This window comes from Pleurodeles waltl, chromosome 6 (assembly GCF_031143425.1).
Source record: "Pleurodeles waltl isolate 20211129_DDA chromosome 6, aPleWal1.hap1.20221129, whole genome shotgun sequence".
In the NCBI taxonomy this organism is placed as follows: Eukaryota; Metazoa; Chordata; class Amphibia; order Caudata; family Salamandridae; genus Pleurodeles; species Pleurodeles waltl.
In genome coordinates, this window is record NC_090445.1 from 239566041 (window position 1) to 239586713 (window position 20673).

The following is a 20673-nucleotide window of genomic DNA, read 5'->3' on the forward strand; positions in this document are numbered from 1 at the left end:
GGCGGGAAACGCAAGTTGTTTCAAAGTTGCTTCTTTGTTTCAAAGTTGCAGTCTTTGGTGAACAGAGCCGCTGTCCTCGGGAGTTCTTGGTCCTTCTAGATGCAGGGCATTCCTCTGAGGGTTCAGAGGTCGCTGGTCCCTGTGGTGGAGCAGTGTCTTTAGAAGTGGGGAGACAGGCCGGTAGAGCTGGGGCCAAAGCAGTTGGTGTCTCCGTCTCTTCTCTGCAGGGTTTTTCAGCTGAGCAGTCCTCTTCTTCTTAGGTTGCAGGAATCTGAGTTCCTAGGTTCTGGGGAGCCCTTAAATATTAAAATTAAGGGCGTGTTTAGGTCTGGGGGGTTAGTAGCCAATGGTTACTAGCCCTGAGGGTGGGTACACCCTCTTTGTGCCTCCTCCCTGAGGGGAGGGGGGCAATTTCCTATCCCTATTGGGGGAATCCTCCATCTGCAAGATGGAGGATTTCTAAAAGTCAGAGTCACCTCAGCTCAGGACGCCTTAAGGGCTGTCCTGACTGGCCAGTGACTCCCCCTTGTTTTTCTCATTATCTCCTCCGGTCTTGCCGCCAAAAGTGGGGCGTGGCCGGAGGGGGCGGGCAACTCCACTAGCTGGAGTGCCCTGTGGTGCTGTAACAAAGGGGGTGAGCCTTTGAGGCTCACCGCCAGGTGTTACAGTTCCTGCAGGGGGAGGTGTGAAGCACCTCCACCCAGAACAGGCTTTGTTACTAGCCACAGAGTGACAAAGGCACTCTCCCCATGTGGCCAGCAACATGTCTGGTGTGTGGCAGGCTGCTAGAACTAGTCAGCCTACACGGATAGTCGGTTAAAGTTTCAGGGGGCACCTCTAAGGTGCCCTCTGGGGTGTATGTTACAATAGAATGTACACTGGCATCAGTGTGCATTTATTGTGCTGAGAAGTTTGATACCAAACTTCACAGTTTTCAGTGTAGCCATTGTGGTGCTGTGGAGTTCGTGCATGACAGACTCCCAGACCATATACTCTTATGGCTACCCTGCACTTACAATGTCTAAGGTTTTGCTTAGACACTGTAGGGGCAGTGGTGCCCTCACCTATGGTATAGTGCACCCTGCCTTAGGGCTGTAAGGCCTGCTAGAGGGGTGACTTACCTATACTGCATAGGCAGTGTGAGGTTGGCATGGCACCCTGAGGGGAGTGCCATGTCGACTTACTCGTTTTGTCCTCACTAGCACACACAAGCTGGCAAGCAGTGTGTCTGTGCTGAGTGAGGGGTCCCCAGGGTGGCATAAGACATGCTGCATCCCTTAGAGACCTTCCCTGGCATCAGGGCCCTTGGTACCAGGGGTACCAGTTACAAGGGACTTACCTGGATGCCAGGGTGTGCCAATTGTGGAAACAAAAGTACAGGTTAGGGAAAGAACACTGGTGCTGGGGCCTGGTAAGCAGGCCTCAGCACACTTTCAAATCAAAACTTAGCATCAGCAAAGGCAAAAAGTCAAGGGGTAACCATGCCAAGGAGGCATTTCCTTACAGGGTATCACCCTTCATCAGCTAGGCTAGCTTGAATCCAGTGGCGCAGTGAGCACGGGACCCACGTCTGGGCATACCCTTCCCACTTGGGGTGACAAATGCAAAAAGAGCAGATGATGGACCGAATGCAGAGCAAATCAAACATTCACCCCCAGTCACAAAGATCTGGGTTTAATCCATCATTTCTTTTTTGCTCACCAAGCCACCCCAGTTTGGACCCAGCCATATGCAAATGAGTTTTGACCCTGTTCATCATGGGAACAGTCCAGCAGTTCGGGCTGGACTGTTCCCATGGGGAACAGAGTCAAGACTGAATTGTATATGGCTGGGTCTGAGCTGGAATGGATGTCAAGCAAACAAACTGATGGATAAAACCCAGATCTGTGACTGGGGGTGAACGTTTGATTTATTCTGCATTCTGTCCATCTTCTGTTGTTTTTGCATTTGTCGCCCCAAGTGGGAAGGGTATGCCTAGACGTGGGTCCCGTGCTTGCTATGCTATCAGATTCAAGCTAGCCTGGCTGATGAAGGGTGAAACCCTGAAATCGGTCCCAGGATGATTGTTTCTGGTCCAGGGAGGACCCGGCCTGGCAGTTTGGGCTGGACTTTTCCCCTGGGGAACAGTGTCAATACTAATTTGCATATAGCTGGGTCTGAGCTGGAATGGCATGGCAAGCAAAAAAACTGATAGATTAAACCCAGATCTGTGACTGGGGGTGAATATTTGATTTATTCTGCATTCCGTCCATCTTCTGTTGTTTTTGCAAAAATATAAATAGGCATTGTTAAAGCCAATAGGTCTCGCCTATGTGAAAGTTGTTGGCTTTGCCAATGTCTATTAGCCATGTTGTACAGCAGCATGGATATGCAGCATGGCTAAAAGTAAAGTTAGTTTAAAAAAAAGTGCTATGACATGACCAGTGCTGGCAGTGTCATAGTGCTTTTTTCGCTATGGCGGGTGTTGGGGGAAGCAACACAGAGAACAGGAAGGTCAGAAAGGGTTCGGGAAGAAACAACACAGGTGAGGGTGGGTGTGGGAGAATTAGAATCAAAAGTATAAGGGTGGGAGGGTAGGAAGTAACGCAGAGAGGGTGGGGAATGGGAGGGGAAGAAGCATCCTGGACACGGGTGAGTGATGCGAGAGGAAGAAGTGACGAGGTCTGGGAGCGCAATGAAGCAAAACCGACAGGAAGAATAAGAAAATAATACTTAAAGCGAGCAGTAGATGGACAGCGAAAGGACATTAATGAAAGTAAATCAGTCAGTACTTGGTCCATGCTCCAAATGACAGAACAGGAAGTGACATTGACAATCGCTGGCCAATTGAGAGGTAGTAAGTAAGAGTGATATTGAAGCCAACAAATAGTAAGCAATGGGCGGACTCCAAGCCCCTTACAGTAGACAATACGTCTTGCAGGGACTGCACATGCACTGACTGTAAGCAAGACCTAAAAAGGATTTGAAGACTGCCAAATACTTGAGGGCTCTACAGACTACACCATACAGGGGCTCCTTTCAGAAACAGCCCACAGGGGAGCAAGATCACATCACCTGAGCAGCCACACTCATTTCAAAGGCAGCAACAAGTTTACCATCACAAACCAGCAGTGGCTAAAAAAGGCAAACAATAGAGGAAGGGGCAACAGAGGCTCCAGCAAGGGAACTGCCTCCTTCAAGCAGTGACATGCCCTGCCTCCCCACTGATCAGACATCACCTATCAGGGAGAAAATTTCGAGGTGTCCCCCACCACTGGTGGGAGATCACATCAGACAAATGGGTGCTAGTCATCGGTCAACTACTGCCTCAAACTATATTCCACTCCCCAGCATCCCACCACAGTCACACACATTCAGCAACGAGCCACTTTCATTCTTCCAGGAAGAGATACACACCCTTCTACAAACTGTGCCACAGAAAGGGTTTCCCAACAACTCCAAAGGACTGGAGTATACTTGCTGTACATTTGATTTCGAAAAAAGGATGGCTTCCTCAAGCCCATCCTCAGTCTCTGGCTTTTCAGCCACTACATTATATTAGAAATGTTCTGAATTACAACCCTGCAGGAGAGGTGTGAGACAGCAGCAGCCCAAAATTCACCTGAAAGCATGGGCAGTAAACACATTAAAAAACAGTATGTTCGATGGCATATGTCGCTGCAGATACACATGTTTGGCACAGTCCGCTGCCTGGTGTTGGGCTCGGAGTATTACAAGTTGTTTTTCTTCGAAGAAGTCTTTTTGGTCATGGGACCGAAGGACTCCTCCCTCTTTGGCTCCATTGCGCATGGGCGTCGACTCCATCTTAGATTGTTTTTTTCCGCTGTCGGGTTCGGACGTATTCCTTTTCGCTCCGTGTTTCGGTTCGGAAAGTTAGTCAGAATCTCGGAAGAAAGCGTCGGTATTGTTCCGTTCGGTATCGGGATAGTTAGGTACATCGACACCGATCATCGGAAGACTTTGGGGCAGTTTCGATCCCCCATCGGGGCCTGGTCGGCCCGACCGCGTGCGACATCGAAGCCGATGGAACGGACCCCGTTTCGTTTCTGCCCAAAATGTCACAGTAAGTATCCTTATACAGATCAGCACTTGGTCTGTAACTTGTGCTTGTCCCCCGAGCACAAGGAGGATACCTGTGAAGCCTGTCGAGCCTTCCGGTCCAGAAAAACACTCCGGGACCGAAGAGCCAGGCGTCACCAAATGGCGTCCACGTCGACAAAACAACGTTTCGACGACGAAGAGGAAACATTCTCGGTTCCGGAATCAGAATCCGGAGACTCCGACGTCGAACAACAGCAACAAACTGTGAGTAAGACGTCGAAAAGTAAATCCATCGACAAACCGAAAGCCCAGGGGACGCCACTGCCAACAGGCCATGGCTCGACCCATAAATCAGGCGACCCGTCGAAGGGGCCGAAAAAGGGCACGCCCATAGCGAAGACACCCGACTCCGGTCGAGGGACCGCCATGGAGCAACCTCGGAGCCGAGAAAGCGGCTCCGAGAGACAAAAACAAGATACCGGCACCGAAAAACATCGGCACCGAGAATCCATGCCGAAAGGAACAAAAATTCTGTCGGTGCCGAAACCGAAAAAAGATTCTCTCTCGGCGCCGAAAAATACCACACCTTCATCCTACTCAGAGGAACAAGGACTAAGTGGCCAGATGCACAAATTTGGACAAGAGCTCCAAAGTGTAGAATCGGACTACACACAAAAGAGACTGTGCATCCAGCAAGATACAGGGAAGATATCAACCCTTCCCCCAATCATGAGGAAAAGAAAGATCGGACTTCCAAAGGATGACACACAACCACAAGCCAAAGTGGTTAAAAAAGTCACGCCTCCGCCCTCTCCTCCACAGGCATCGCCGGCACAAACACCGCCACAAATGCACTCACCAGCGCAAACTACCATAAGTCATGACGATCAGGATCAAGACGCTTGGGACCTGTATGACACCCCAGTGCCGGACAATGATCCCGAGTCATACCCCACAAAGCCGTCACCGCCAGAGGACAGTACCTCATACTCGCAACTGGTGGCTAGGGCTGCAGACTTCCACAATGTCCAACTGCATTCCGATCCTATAGAGGATGATTTCTTATTTAACACCCTCTCGGCTACACATAGCCAATATCAATGTCTCCCAATGCTACCAGGGATGTTACGGCACGCAAAACAAATTTTTGAGGAGCCCGTAAAATCAAGAGCCATCACCCCAAGGGTGGATAAGAAATACAAACCACCACCCACAGACCCAGTGTTTATTACTTCGCAGTTACCACCCGACTCTGTGGTAGTAGGGGCAGCTCGCAAAAGAGCAAATTCACATACATCTGGCGACGCCCCACCTCCGGACAAAGAAAGCCGAAAATTTGACGCGGCAGGGAAAAGAGTGGCGTCACAGGCAGCCAACCAGTGGCGCATCGCAAATTCACAAGCGCTGCTGGCCAGATATGACCGCGCACACTGGGACGAGATGCAACTTCTCGTAGACCATCTTCCCCAGGAATACCAAAAAAGGGCGCAGCAAATAGTGGAAGAGGGACAAACGATCTCAAACAATCAAATCCGCTCTTCACTAGACGCAGCCGATACTGCAGCAAGAACAGTCAACACTGCTGTCACCATAAGGAGACACGCTTGGCTACGCACTTCAGGCTTCAAACCTGAAATCCAGCAGGCTGTCCTTAATATGCCCTTCAACGAGAAACAACTGTTTGGCTCGGAAGTGGATACAGCCATTGAAAAACTTAAAAAGGACACAGACACGGCCAAAGCCATGGGCGCACTCTACTCCCCGCAGAGCAGAGGCTCTTTCAGAAAAACTCCATTTAGAGGGGGGTTTCGTGGCCAACCCACAAACACCACCAGCCAACAATCAAGAACCACACCATATCAGGGTTCCTTCCAAAGGGGTGGTTTCAGGGGATATCGGGGGGGTCAATTCCCAAGGAGTAGGGGAAGATTCCAAACTCCAAAAACACCTCCACCTAAACAGTGACTTTCAAGTCACGCAACCCCTTCACTCAACACCAGTGGGGGGAAGACTAAGCCAATTCTACCAATCTTGGCAACAGATTACAACAGACAATTGGGTATTAGCAATAATCCAACATGGCTATTGCATAGAATTCCACAACTTCCCACCAAACATCCCCCCCAAAACACGCAAAATGTCACAACATCATTTAGAACTTTTAGGACTAGAAGTTCAAGCACTACTGCAAAAGGATGCAATAGAATTAGTACCAGTACAACAAAAAAACACAGGAGTTTACTCCCTGTACTTTCTAATTCCAAAAAGAGACGAAACATTGAGACCAATATTAGATCTCAGGACACTAAATACCTACATCATATCGGACCATTTTCACATGGTCACACTACAAGACATCATTCCACTGCTCAAACAGCAAGATTACATGACCACATTAGACCTAAAGGATGCGTACTTTCATATACCAATACACCCTTCTCACAGAAAGTACCTACGGTTCGTATTCAAAGGAATACATTACCAATTCAAGGTGTTGCCATTCGGAATAACAACTGCACCAAGAGTGTTCACAAAATGTCTAGCAGTAGTAGCAGCACACATCAGGAGACAACAGATACATGTGTTCCCTTACCTAGACGACTGGCTAATCAAAACCAACACAGTAAAAAAATGCGCAAACGACACCACCTTTGTCATACAAACCCTTCACAAACTGGGGTTTTCCATCAACTACACAAAATCACACCTAGAACCGTGTCAAACACAACAATATCTAGGAGCAACCATCAACACATCAAAAGGAATTGCCACTCCAAGTCCACAAAGAGTGCAGGCATTCCACAAGCTAATAAGTGCTATGTTTCCAAACCAAAAGATACAAGCAAAATTTGCGCTAAAACTTCTAGGCATGATGTCATCATGCATAGCCATTGTCCCAAACGCAAGACTACACATGCGACCCTTACAACAGTGTCTAGCATCACAATGGTCACAGGCACAGGGTCAACTTCAAAATCTGGTGTTGGTAGACCGCCAAACATACCTCTCGCTTCTATGGTGGAACAGCAAAAATTTAAACAAAGGGCGGACATTTCAGGACCCAGTGCCTCAATACGTTATAACAACAGATGCTTCCATGACAGGGTGGGGAGCACACCTCAATCACCACAGCATTCAAGGACAATGGGATATACACGAAACAAAACTTCATATCAATTACCTAGAACTGTTGGCAGTATTTCTAGCGTTAAAAGCCTTCCAACCCATAATAACACACAAATACATTCTTGTCAAAACAGACAACATGACAACAATGTATTATCTAAACAAACAAGGAGGAACACACTCAACACAATTGTGCCTCCTAACACAAAAAATTTGGCAGTGGGCGATTCACAACAACATTCGCCTAATAGCACAATTTATTCCAGGAATACAAAACCAACTAGCAGACAACCTTTCGCGAGACCACCAACAAGTCCACGAATGGGAAATTCACCCCCAAGTTCTGAACAAGTACTTTCAAATTTGGGGAACACCCCAGATAGATTTGTTCGCAACAAGAGAAAACTCAAAATGCCAAAACTTCGCATCCAGATACCCACACCGCGAATCACAAGGCAATGCTCTATGGATGAATTGGTCAGGGATATTTGCGTACGCTTTTCCCCCTCTCCCTCTCCTTCCATATCTAGTAAACAAGTTGAGTCAAAACCAACTCAAACTCATACTGATAGCACCCACATGGGCAAGACAACCTTGGTATACAACTCTACTAGACCTTTCACTAGTACCGCATGTCAAACTACCCAACAGGCCAGATCTGTTAACACAACACAAACAACAGATCAGACATCCAAACCCAGCATCATTGAATCTGGCAATTTGGCTCCTGAAATCCTAGAATTCGGACACTTGGACCTCACACAAGAATGCATGGAGGTCATAAAACAAGCTAGAAAACCTTCCACTAGACACTGCTATGCATCTAAGTGGAAAAGATTTGTTTACTACTGCCATGCCAATCAAATACAACCAGTACATGCCTCTACTAAAGACATAGTAGGATACTTACTACATTTGCAAAAAGCAAATCTCGCTTTTACATCCATAAAAATACACCTCGCAGCTATATCTGCTTACCTACAAACTACTCATTCATCGTCTCTATTTAGAATACCAGTTATTAAAGCATTCATGGAAGGGCTAAAAAGAATTATACCACCAAGAACACCACCAGTTCCTTCATGGAACCTTAACATCGTCTTAACAAGACTCATGGGTCCCCCTTTCGAACCCATGCATTCCTGTGAAATGCAATATCTAACCTGGAAGGTCGCATTTCTCATTGCAATCACATCCCTCAGAAGAGTAAGTGAAATACAGGCATTTACCATACAAGAACCATTTATTCAAATACACAACAATAAAATAGTTCTAAGAACAAATCCAAAATTTCTGCCAAAAGTAATCTCACCATTCCATTTAAATCAAACAGTAGAATTGCCAGTGTTCTTCCCACAACCAAATTCTGTGGCTGAAAGGGCACTACATACACTAGACATCAAAAGAGCACTAATGTATTACATTGACAGAACAAAGCTAATCAGGAAAACAAAACAACTGTTCATAGCTTTTCAAAAACCACACATAGGAAATCCAATCTCTAAACAAGGCATTGCTAGATGGATAGTCAGATGCATTCAAACATGCTATCTTAAAGCCAAAAGAGAATTGCCTATTACACCAAAGGCACACTCAACCAGAAAGAAAGGTGCTACAATGGCCTTTCTAGGAAACATTCCTATGAGCGAAATATGTAAGGCTGCAACCTGGTCTACGCCTCATACGTTTACTAAACACTACTGTGTAGACGTACTAAATGCACAACAAGCTACAGTGGGCCAAGCTGTACTAAGAACATTATTCCAAACTACTTCAACTCCTACAGGCTAAACCACCGCTTTTAGGGGAGGTAACTGCTTTATAGTCTATGCCAAACATGTGTATCTGCAGCGACATATGCCATCGAACTGAAAATGTCACTTACCCAGTGTACATCTGTTCGTGGCATTAGTCGCTGCAGATTCACATGTACCCTCCCACCTCCCCGGGAAGCCTGTAGCCGTTTAGAAGTAGATCATAAACCTTAAACATCTGAACATTTGTAAATAATTATTAGAAACTCTTATCATACATACATATTCACTCCATTGCATGGGCACTATTTATACCAAACAACTCCATCCTCACCCTCTGCGGGGAAAACAATCTAAGATGGAGTCGACGCCCATGCGCAATGGAGCCAAAGAGGGAGGAGTCCTTCGGTCCCATGACCAAAAAGACTTCTTCGAAGAAAAACAACTTGTAATACTCCGAGCCCAACACCAGGCAGCGGACTGTGCCAAACATGTGAATCTGCAGCGACTAATGCCACGAACAGATGTACACTGGGTAAGTGACATTTTCATTCCTAGTGGGATAAATAATTATTTAGGAACATTGAAATTAGTTTTTTTCATCGCAGAATCAATCAAGATTGAACAATGACAATAGTCCTAAATAGTTTTCTTAACATTAATATTCATAATAATATATTTATGCTTATGTTATTTTTACACATAAAACCTGTGGTCTTTGCTGGGGTGATCACACTGTGCATAAGAGATAGTGAATAACAGATAGAAAAGATCAACAAATATATATATTCCGAAAGGAAGCCAATGGAATAATAATAATCTTATGTTGCTGTTTTGTTCAATGAAAGTCCTTTGTGTCAATGTATAGATGGACTCAAAAGGGTCATACCCTACGGAGATTTTCAGAGCAACGTCTTTTGTTCCTTTATGAACTATACAAGGCCTTTGAATGTGTTGATCGTGAAAAATTGTGGAATGTATTAAAAACATGGGTGTGTACTTCTCACCTGTACTACTCACCCAGAAGCAAGAGTGAGGAATGATTATGGAGAAGCAGAGCGGTGAAGTGTTTCAAAAGGTGTTTAACAAGGTTGTATCCTATCACCATGTTTGTTCTATCCTATCACCGTATTTGTTCTATCTCTATGCTGAGCATATTGTTCGGAATTCTGGATTCAATGATGTTCAGACTGGAGTCAAAACTGGAGGAGGAAAAATCTGCAACCTGCATAACCCTAATAGCACTAAATGCAGAATCTTACAAAGTCTTAGAATTGACAATGAAGAAACAGAGATTGTCAAAGACTTTATTTTCCTAGGATCGCAGCTAAGTTGAGATGGTGATTTCAGCCCTGAAGTAAGAAGACGGCTGTTACTGGGAAGAAAAGCAATTACGAGTCTGTACAAAGTGATAAAGAGCAAAGGCATCTCGCTGACAAAAAATATATGAATCATCATAGCAATGGTTTTTCCTGTAAGTGTATGGTTGTGAAAGCTGTCTGACTTTCAAAAAATATCACTGTAGAATTGGCTTCTTCAAACTCTTTTGCTGATGGAGGCTTTTGTGTACCCCAGGGACTGCTAAAGGAATTAATTAATCAATACTTGACCAGATCAAGTCGGAAATCAGAACTTCCACCAGAATCATTTAGGATAAGAAAGAGCTCAAATACTTTGGCCACATAATGAGAAGAGAAGACTCATTGTGAAAAAAAAATATATATGTTGGCAGTAATGGAAGTAAAATGGAAAAGAGAAAGACCAAGACCACAGTGGCTAGATGCTGTCAAGAAAGATACAAAGAAAAATCCTCAAGACCTAAAGAATTTTGTTATCAATCAAAACAATTGGAGGAATTTTATCCATAAAATCACCCAGACTCTGACATGACTGAATGAATAAAACAATAATATATAATTTGGGACATTGTTGTTTACAGTTGACATCCTAGAGAAACATAATTACTCTGCTGTGGTTGACGGGCAAAGTTCAAATAAACTTTACAGTTAAATGAACCTTAGGGCTCAACCACCAGGTGGCTGAATAATGCACAGAATGTGAATGTAGAGGAGGTTCAAGTTACAGAATCATTGTCACAGGTAAATAACTGGTTTCTTGGCATTTGTGTGACAGAAAGGCCAATTCATAATTCCATTACCAAAGCTAATTGTATAGAAAGCTGCAAAATACAGTACTGTTTACATGTTTCAATATTTCTTCTGTTTTTATAGTATAATTGAAGCTTCTCTTTGAAACACATCATTGAAAGTTGTTGCTCTTATGGTTGCCAAACAGTTTCAGCAATCTTGTTTAAATGTGGCTATGCGGTTGCTTTGTATGGTATTGTTCTTGTAAATATATTGTAAATGATTTTCAGTACCCACAACAAGACAACTGTGGAGAAATTTGATGTGTTCTATCTTTGTCATGCAGTTTGCACGTGGACAGGAACAGCACTGGTGGATTGGGCTGAATTCCAATGAAAACTATGGACCCTTCAGGTAGGTCTGCAGCTGGTGCTGTTAGGGCAGTATATGTCCAAATCGTAAGGCACAAACAGTACAATGAAGGCAAAAACCATTGGACCAGAAGTACCTTTTCCCGTGTCATCCCTTTGAACACATAAGGCCTTATTTAGATATCGACGGATGGGTTACTCCATCACAATGGTGACGGTTATCCCATACGTCAAAATCTAAATCCTGCAGGACATAATGGGATTTAGATTTCGTCGGACGGTGTATCCATCACCGTTATGACGGAATACCCTGTCTGGCAATATCCAAATCAGACCCATAGTTTTTTACCGTAAGTGGATGCCTTACTGTCTTAACATGCGTTTGCTACAGAAAGGCTTACAGGACTGGGGCAGAGTAGTCAGTTACTACCTGACTACTCTGCCCCAATGTAAATAGCCTTTCAGAGACACAGTATTTCCTGCTCCTGATCATCCTTTGTCACAAATATGCTCTTCTGATCCCATCCCGAAGCACAGCATTGTAAAAAAATGTGGTTTCTGACTCTGTAGTGAATGGACTGAGCACCATCCGGAACCTGGGATGCATGCTCCCACTTACACACAAAAAATAATGGTCAAAATGTTTTATACGTCACACAATTTAGGTACAGACATTCTCTAGGCACTGGTAGGAGGGAGTCTGATGAGTAATGGGAATACTGTCGAAATTTAGTTACCCTCCAGACCCTTGAAGGTCAGTCCCTCATGCTCGCTATAAATCCCTCTAGAGTTATCTAGATAGGTTGTCTTTTGCCTGTATTTTATTATTTCAAATATAGGATGACAGAACAAAACTCAATATGCAACATAGAAAACCATACATTGTAAAGAGCATAGGTCTCTGCAGATGATAAATCTTTAGATATTGATATCGCCTGTCACTCTGATTGTTCAATTAGCAGGTACTAGTGTGGTGACTCTTTCCCCCACTGAATTTAAGGATATGATTTCTGCGTCTTTGTCACATACAATTTTAAATGTATTGTCTATTTTTATTTTTGAAGGTGGTCTGATGGCACGCTCCTCAACTTTGTCTCGTGGGCGCATGGCAAGCCCCGTCCTATCACCAAGGATAAGAAATGTGTGTACATGACAGCGAGCCGAGGTGAGAGATCATTTTGTGTGTTTCAATTGCATTGTCATAGGCATCTGGGCTTTTCCATTCAAGATGAGGATTGCCCTTCTGAAACTTACATCATGTTTCTAAAATATCTCAAAACCTTTCATTAGCCTTACAGTTCATTAGCCTTACATCATGTATAGCACAGATCAACCACTAAGCCCCTGATGGCATTGAGATAGATAGAAAAGTAGTTATTTTAGGTCAGGTGGTTGTTTGGGTGTCTTTGGGTTTTGCTGTATAACTCACTTGATGCCCATGTGCAATGGCTGACAGTTCCAGATAGACTACTTTGGCATCTGATCTTAACCCATGCAGTGAGCTGATCTAAGAACCCAAAGTCACACGAGCGCTGTGCACACTTTAGGGTGTGTTTTGTGAGAGGTATTGTAAAGGTAGAGTGAAAGTGAGAAGTCGTCCAAGTGACTGCATGGCTGTGAGTGTATCATTCAATAAACCCTCATGTCCTAGCTAGTGAAACAGGTGTGGTTTGCACTCCCTCCCAGTTGGGTAATATTGCCTTAGTCCAACTCAACGGAAAGTCACTCGAGCAAAAACAATGGTCACAAGTGATCCAAAAAGACAAATGGGGCCTTGGGTATGCAATTTTTACTAAATGTCCTTTAACAATGGATTTCACATAATGTCTATGGCTGTCAGTTTTTTCCTATGAAAGAAATATTGTTTCGGTAACAGCGTTTGGTTAGACAGAGCAGTTAAGGGCTTTCAAGAATTTTTGGTGAGACTGCATAGAGAGAAGAGGGTAAGTAAGTAGTGAGGTAGGGTTGATACCTTGTAGGGAACAAAAATCAGTATCAGGAGGATAGAAATAATCAGATGAAAATTAGCCTTTTTAATTGGGAGGTTGGGGTGATACAGCATCCTGATGGAATTTATTTTTTTACATTCTCATGGAATCTTAGACTAGAAACCTAGTAATTTATCTCGTATTAAGCACAGATAGCCAGCTTGAAAGATGTCATATATGTCACACTGGGACTTTTATCAGTGTTATTTCAGGTAATCCCTAATCCGCCCTTCAGGTTTCCCCCCTGGGAAGACATCATCCCCTATACCTGAGCAAGGAAGCCTGTTGTCTAGAAAGACACCATCCCCATGTAGGTCTGGGATCCTGTAGTCTAAGCAAGCAGCTGTAGCGAAGGCAATCAGCATGCAGTCGTGGTCATCTGGCTGAAATCTCCCTCTAGCGTGTATGGGACAGAGACGTGTTTTTATAATAATACAGCTGATGTTCTGAGAAAATGTCCCCACATAAGGATGTGTGTGTTTCTGTGAATGTTGGAGAAACAACGTACCTCTTTGCCGGCAACTCTATCTGTCTGCAGCCTTAAGGAAAGCACAAAGTGAAAAGAATGTCCTGCTAGGAATGTAATGCTTTCCTAGGCAACAGAACAACCAGATAAAGAAAATAAAACAGCACTGCAAATGTGGCCTATGCAGAAAAATAAAACAAAGCTGAATAAAAATGTAACTGGGCTAAAGTGCACAATGGCAGGCCTAGTTGCCAAAATAACGTGTCTAAAAACATGAGTAAAATAGATATACAACAGTGCCTTCTCTCACTGATTACTCATAGCTGCTCTTGATAGCTGCTGTGGGTGAACACAAGCATGGCATGGTATAAATGGAGGGGCAATGAGTTACCTGTTGAAAACCACAATGAACTACAACCATGTGATTTTACACTGATACAACTGACAAACATTGACAAATGGAAGGGTATATTGGATGTGCATCCTCTTTAGCATTTTCAAAAACTGATCATTTTAGGTGACTTCGACTTGGGTGGATAGTATACAAGACCCAGCAGTCGTAGACGTGCATGAATCCATGAGTTCTTTTGGGATTTTCCAAACTATTAAGGGAGTAGCTCACAGTATAGGCCATGCTCTTGATCAAATCTGGCCCTCAATTAAATTGTTAAATATCTTGAATCCTATCCCTATGTTCTGGACTGATATTGTTTAATACCGTCTGAAAGGCTGCAAAGGACTAAAACGTTGTACGTTCTGTGTTTTCAAACCTTTTTGGGCACTCCTGGAAAAAATTATTTATCCAAGTGCAAAGACATTTTAGTGGATTGTTTTACTAATATCCGAATTTTAATTCAGCTGCCGAAGCATGAACTTTTTTAAATGATAACTTAAAAAGTGCACATATGGCAGTGATACTCGTTAAAACTCCACATTAAGGCCAAATAAATTTCAGAATTAATGGTTGTCTGACACTCGAAAATTGTAACTTTTAAAAGTAAGACACTTAACTAAAAACTCCTCTTCTGCAAAAAGCGAATCACAGCTAGAGAAGTGGTAGAAAACTATCCACCTATTCCTCTTCTTCCTGCTCTGGAGAAACCTACTGACAAAGTGGAAGTAAAATAATTAGCTGGCTTTGTGGAAGATTCAAATTGCTTTGATGCCTGGCAGCTTGGCTTAGACCTTGATAGGGGCACAGAAACAATTTTAACTCCTTCCACACAAGATATTAGAATGATCTTAGATCAAGTGGATTCGGCTGAAATTATTCTTTTTGGCCTCTTAGCAAAACCTGATGCTGTGTACTATAGTGCACTGCTCAGTAATCTTCATACACTGGACTTGGAGGTGTTTAAATGGTTGTCATCATTTGTAAGTGATCATTTTCAAACTTTTTCCCTTCCTCCCTCCTGTTCATCACGTTTTTTATTCAAATGTTCCACAAGGCTCATCATTCTCTCAAAATCTGTTTAACATCTACATTCACCCTTTGGCAAAACTTATTAGAACATTTTATTGTAAAGCAATTAGCTATGCTAATGACACACAGCTAATAGTTCTACTAGATCACTTTTTTTACTTTCCTTAAAAGTTGACTATCTGCTTCTCTGAACTTCATTGTTCGATGGCGGCCAACTTCCTTTAAAAGCATGCAGATTTGTTGATCATAGATGCAAATAAGAGGAAACTTCCACTGAAAATCCTGAACACCTGTTCCATCTGGATCTGATGGCTCAGTGGATTAATGCATCTGCTCCAGGAATATGTGTTTGACTCCATTGCCACTGGTTCTAATCCTGGCAGGTCCACTTAGCCTTACATCCGAGGTTGGTAAAATCAGTGCAATTGAGTTGGATAGCAATAAAATAAACAAACATCTATCGTTCCAGGTCCAGGATACCATGTGGATAGTTTACAAATGCATTAATGCAAAATGTTATGCCAGATTCTAACTCTGGTAGGAGACAAAGTTTTAACTAAACATTTGTAGTTGCAAATTGTTCTCTCTTCAGCTACCACAGGTATTAATAGTATCAGCAGGTTCATTTGCAGAGAGGTGGTTTACCCCGTAGGGAGCTGAAATGACTGCTTTGTATTGTTACCCAACTCAGTGATACTCCTTTTACCAACCTCTGAAGGAAGAAAGAGTGAGTGGACTCACCAGGATTTCAACCTGCTACCATGGGGTCAAAGAGAGTCCTGGAGTGAATTAATTTCCATTGAGTCACCAGACCCCACTTAGATATGGAGCATGAAAACAGAGCATTGATAGCTCAGAAAAACAGGGAACACAATAACAAAAAAGTTGCTTTAGACCATGACCACAACTGTAAAAAAAAAAAAAAAAAAAAATACACTTACAAAACTGCCTTGAAGCCAAAAAAGTATTCACTAGGGTAATATAACATCCTAGCTGAGTTACTTAGTCAGAGCAGTTAAGTGTTTCTTAAATTGAGCTGACATTTGATAATGCAGCAGAACAGAATGGATGATGTGACTGACCAAACAATGTCATTATATTCCCTTGCAGTGCATTCGCTATGTGCTTCTGTGGGCACCACAGGACAGTTTTGCCTGTTTGACACTTGTCTTAATCATTGCAAAAGCTTAATCTGCTTTGTAAAATATGCCAACAATGCAATGCAAATAAAAGATATTTGCTTAAAAAAGGTGCTGTTATTGCATGCAACTAATTTTCTCAGGTTAAGGGATATGTTTGATAGCCATGTATGCTAAAGTATTTAAACGTTTCATCTACTTTGATGAAAAGTGGCAGAATGCAGTATTTAGTGGAGAACAAGTTAAATTAAGTGAAATGTCCTGCATAGTAACCACCAAATGTATGTTTAATGTTGAAAACCCCTGTTAAAGTAAATAAGTGTAAACTAAAGCGCACAAACTGTTCTATTGCGATTGTGAAAACAAGCAAAAAGTAACCTATAACTCAGCAACCGTCCCTCACTGCTTAGATTTGCCATGCATCACTTAGTAAGCCTTCTGACTTGATTAAATGTAACTTCTTATCATACAGTGATCCTCAAGACATGGTTATATTTTCCTCCCTTATCTTCCTAATACCAGTAGGTGTGGGATATTCTCTAGTGAGTAAGAACTTAATGGGTCTAGGTGACTGTCAGACTGTCTATAAATCAGTCCCACCTTGTTGGCCTAAACTGACCTGTGACTTTTGCTACACTTACTATTGTACTTTTATTTTGGATTGAATGAGCATTTACTCTCAAATATTTTCTCCAGATTCAAATTTGATTTTTCTGATCAGAGGGGCTAAACATTAAGTTTACATTCATCTGTTGGTTCCTGTGTCTTTCCATCTGTAGACTGGGCCATCTGAAAGGGTGTTTGTTTTGTGTCTGTATGTCTGTGCACAGCCTCGCTGCGTTAGTCTTTATGCATGGGTACCTGCGTGTCTGTTGCACTGTGTTTATGCATGTGTGTATGTAGGCCTTTGTGCACAGGTGCCAGTATGTCTGTATTTCTTGCTCTGTCTGAATATGTGGATGTATGTGTGATCTCTCTCAATGTCTGTACTGGTGTTGTGTGTCATCCTGCATGTACTATACAAAGCTTAAACATACTGAGTGAATTAATGTTTGCATGCTTTTTTCTTAATATTCCTCAAACATTAGCTCTTCTGGATTTCAACAGAAGTTCAGATTATCACCAAAAAAAGTTCATAGCATGTGTTGCTGTCTATACACATGCCCTGCATACTCCTGCCATCTAGTGGGCATAGTTGTTTGCAAGTTGTTTTGCTTCAAAGGAAGTCTTTCAAGTCACAAGATGCACAGTGACTCGTCCCTCAGTTAGCAATTCACATTGGTGTTAGATTGTTTTTCTCAGCTTTCGGTCTGAATGTGTCTTACCAGTGCTCTGAGTTTCATTGTGTCCTTCCCGTGTCTGATCAGGCCCACATAGTGAAATTTGATTGTGATCAGCCAGAAACCTTTGTTGTTTGTGCTCTTTTCAATCACAGCCTCCGAAGACCGACTTAACCGTCAACTCCTAACAGCAGAGCCTTGGGCCATATCACCCCTCTCCTTCACATGCCCCGCAGAGAATTAACTCAGGGTGATGGAACAGTACTTGGGCCGGAGAGCTCCTGCATAAGTCCTGAGGGGGGTCCATCCATGTACTTTGCATAGGGCCCCCCTCAAGTTTCATTACACCACTGTTTCCCGAGTTCCAACCTGTCTACCTAGACAATAGGGGAGTCCCTCTCTCAAGTGTTCCCCATTTGCTCTTCAAAAGCTGATTCACCTCTGAAGCTTGCCTGTTTGGGCAGCACCTATGTGACTTCCTGCCAGGGAAAGCTAACACCTCTCTCCAGGGCAGGCTGTTATTTTTCTCTTTCTTGGGAGTCATTTGCACGTCTCCCCAGCAGGGCAGAAAGCTGTCTTAAGCAGAAAACCCTGTGGCAGCACATGGATTTATGGCAACAAAGTAGCAACTTTGTGGAAGTTGCACACTACAACAAGTTACATAAATTTTGACTTGGGCATCAAGTCAGGCTTAATGTAACAGTTTTTTTTCATCCATTACAGTATCCATTTAGTAGTCCCAATAAGAAGTTAGCAAGGTTGCTGTGGTGGCCTGTGAACTCTGCATTCTCCAATGGTGCTACTAACCTTTTCCACAGTAAAAACAAGAACTGCAGGTTTTTACTCCTGGAGCATGTAAAAACACATGTTCCACTTCTTAGTATGCAGCACCCTGCCTTAGGGCTCGCTAGGCCTACCTTAGGGTGTCTTAACATACTTTTGAAAAAGAGGATATGACTTTGACATTACTTTAAATGTAGTGGCAGACTAGGAACCTTGTTTTACCTTTGTCACACCTAGGGCGGCACAAGCAGTGCTGCAGTCCCTCAAGTGACTCTCTAACGTGGTTACCATATACTAGAGACTTACAGGTACGTTAGCTTATGACAATTGGGCATAAACCAATCAAACATAGACAGCTTTAGGGTGAGGACACAGACACTTAGGTCTGGTTGGCAGGCCTCTATGCACTTTCAGAGTTGAAAAATCTGCAGCATCAGTTCAAAACTTTGTGGGTGACCATACAAAAAGAGGCATTTCCTTACACCCATTATTACGGTCACAGTGGAATCTTTACTTGGATGATAACTTGCCTTCTGGGCAACCAAGTTGCACTCCAATGACTCTGTAGGAAGCTTTCTCTTTATATAGTATACCAAAATGAGGAGTACCGTGCATAGAGTCCAAGTATCCATTATTAGTGAACAGGGGCTTGCTTTAACTATCCCAAGGTGCTCTTTTTGTGATAGTGTGGTCGAGCAGCTGTAGGCTTATCAGAGGGGAGTGTTACGCACTGGTTGCACACACAGTGTCAATAAATGAGACACACTCTCAATAAGGAAATTGGAAACCAATTTAGAAAAATAATATATTTTATTTATATTTTAGACATCAGATCTTCGGGATCAAGTATGTCCTTTAGACATTTTAAGATTTTTACAAGCAAACAATGGAAAATCACAGTTGTCAGGGTTGAGGCATGAGCCTCGAACGCTGTAATGGTATCCTATGGGAGAAACATACACTGCATAGGTATACTTTCAATCGGTTGTTGAAGATCTCCTTTGGGGGTTAAGGTGCTCAGGGCCAAGGATCCAAGAAATCACCAGCAGTTCGGGTACCACTGGCCTGGGGAGTCGATGTGCAAAGGTGCTGGTCACGTTGGTAGCCTCAAGTGCCATGCAATTGAGCTGCCAAAGTTTAAAGGGACCTGTCAAATAGCAGGGTCTGCAAGGGAGGACAAGTCTAGCGGAATCCAGTGGGGGGCTGGACTCATGGGGACATGTGGGCCAAGGAGACACCAGCAGGAGACGTGTACTCAGTCTGTGGGGCTCGGATGCAGAGGTGCTGTCTTGCAGGCCACTTGGAGATAGAGGCTCTCACAGTTCTCGGCGGTACATGCAGAAGAGGGCTAAGAAACACAGCACGACAACTTCTAGTATGGAGCTGGCCTCTGTTGAAATCCTTCGACCTGCAACTACGTTTTGGCTGTGGCGGCGTTCAGACTGAACACAAACAAGCGTTGGTGCTTGCAGCAGGCTCCGGTACCCTGTGTATTGGTGCAGGGAGCCTTGGGGGTGGATCAATGTCTCAAAGCCTGGATGGCTCGATGGAGCTGACCTCCTGGATACTCACTGACCTCCTCCTGGGCTACTGCTGTGTCAGTGGATCTAGTGGTTAGCAGACCATTTGACCGGATTGTGTGGTTCGTGCCTACAGGCTACAGAGAACTGGCTCCTCATTCCATGGGAGATGCTGTCCGGTTGGCAGCCCTCTGAGGCTTTTGGAGAATGCACAGTTGCAGGATGTAGGAAGTTGGCTCTGTATGTGCTATTTCAAAGTAAGGAATAGCATGCACAGAGTCCAAGGGTTCCCCTTAGAGGTAAAATAGTGGTAAAAAGAGATAATACTAATGCTCTATTTTGTGGTAGTGTGGTCGAGCAGTAGGCTTATCCAAGGAGTAGTGTTAAGCATTTGTTGTACATACACATAGACAATAAATGAGGTACACACACTCAGAGACAAATCCAGCCAATAGGTTTTTGTATAGAAAAATATATTTTCTTAGTTTATTTTAGGAACCACAGGTTCAAATTCTACATGTAATATCTCATTTGAAAGGTATTGCAGGTAAGTACTTTAGGAACTTTAAATCATAAAAATTGCATGTATACTTTTCAAGTTATTGACAAATAGCGGTTTTAAAAGTGGACACAGTGCAATTTTCACAGTTCCTAGGGGAGGTAAGTTTTGGTTAGTTTTACCAGGTAAGTAAGAC

The 20673-nt window shown here is 43.4% G+C and overlaps 1 protein-coding gene across 2 annotated transcripts in view; it reads left to right on the forward strand.

Moving 5' to 3' along the window:
• The window catches only part of MRC2 (mannose receptor C-type 2), a 761492-nt gene that overhangs the window by 548123 nt on the left and 192696 nt on the right, over window positions 1-20673 (forward strand). For both annotated transcript variants that reach the window (XM_069237988.1, XM_069237989.1), the window contains exons 18-19: window positions 11355-11422; window positions 12444-12544. In XM_069237988.1, coding sequence (XP_069094089.1) covers window positions 11355-11422; window positions 12444-12544 — 169 coding nt within the window. The remainder of the gene's footprint in view (window positions 1-11354; window positions 11423-12443; window positions 12545-20673) is intronic.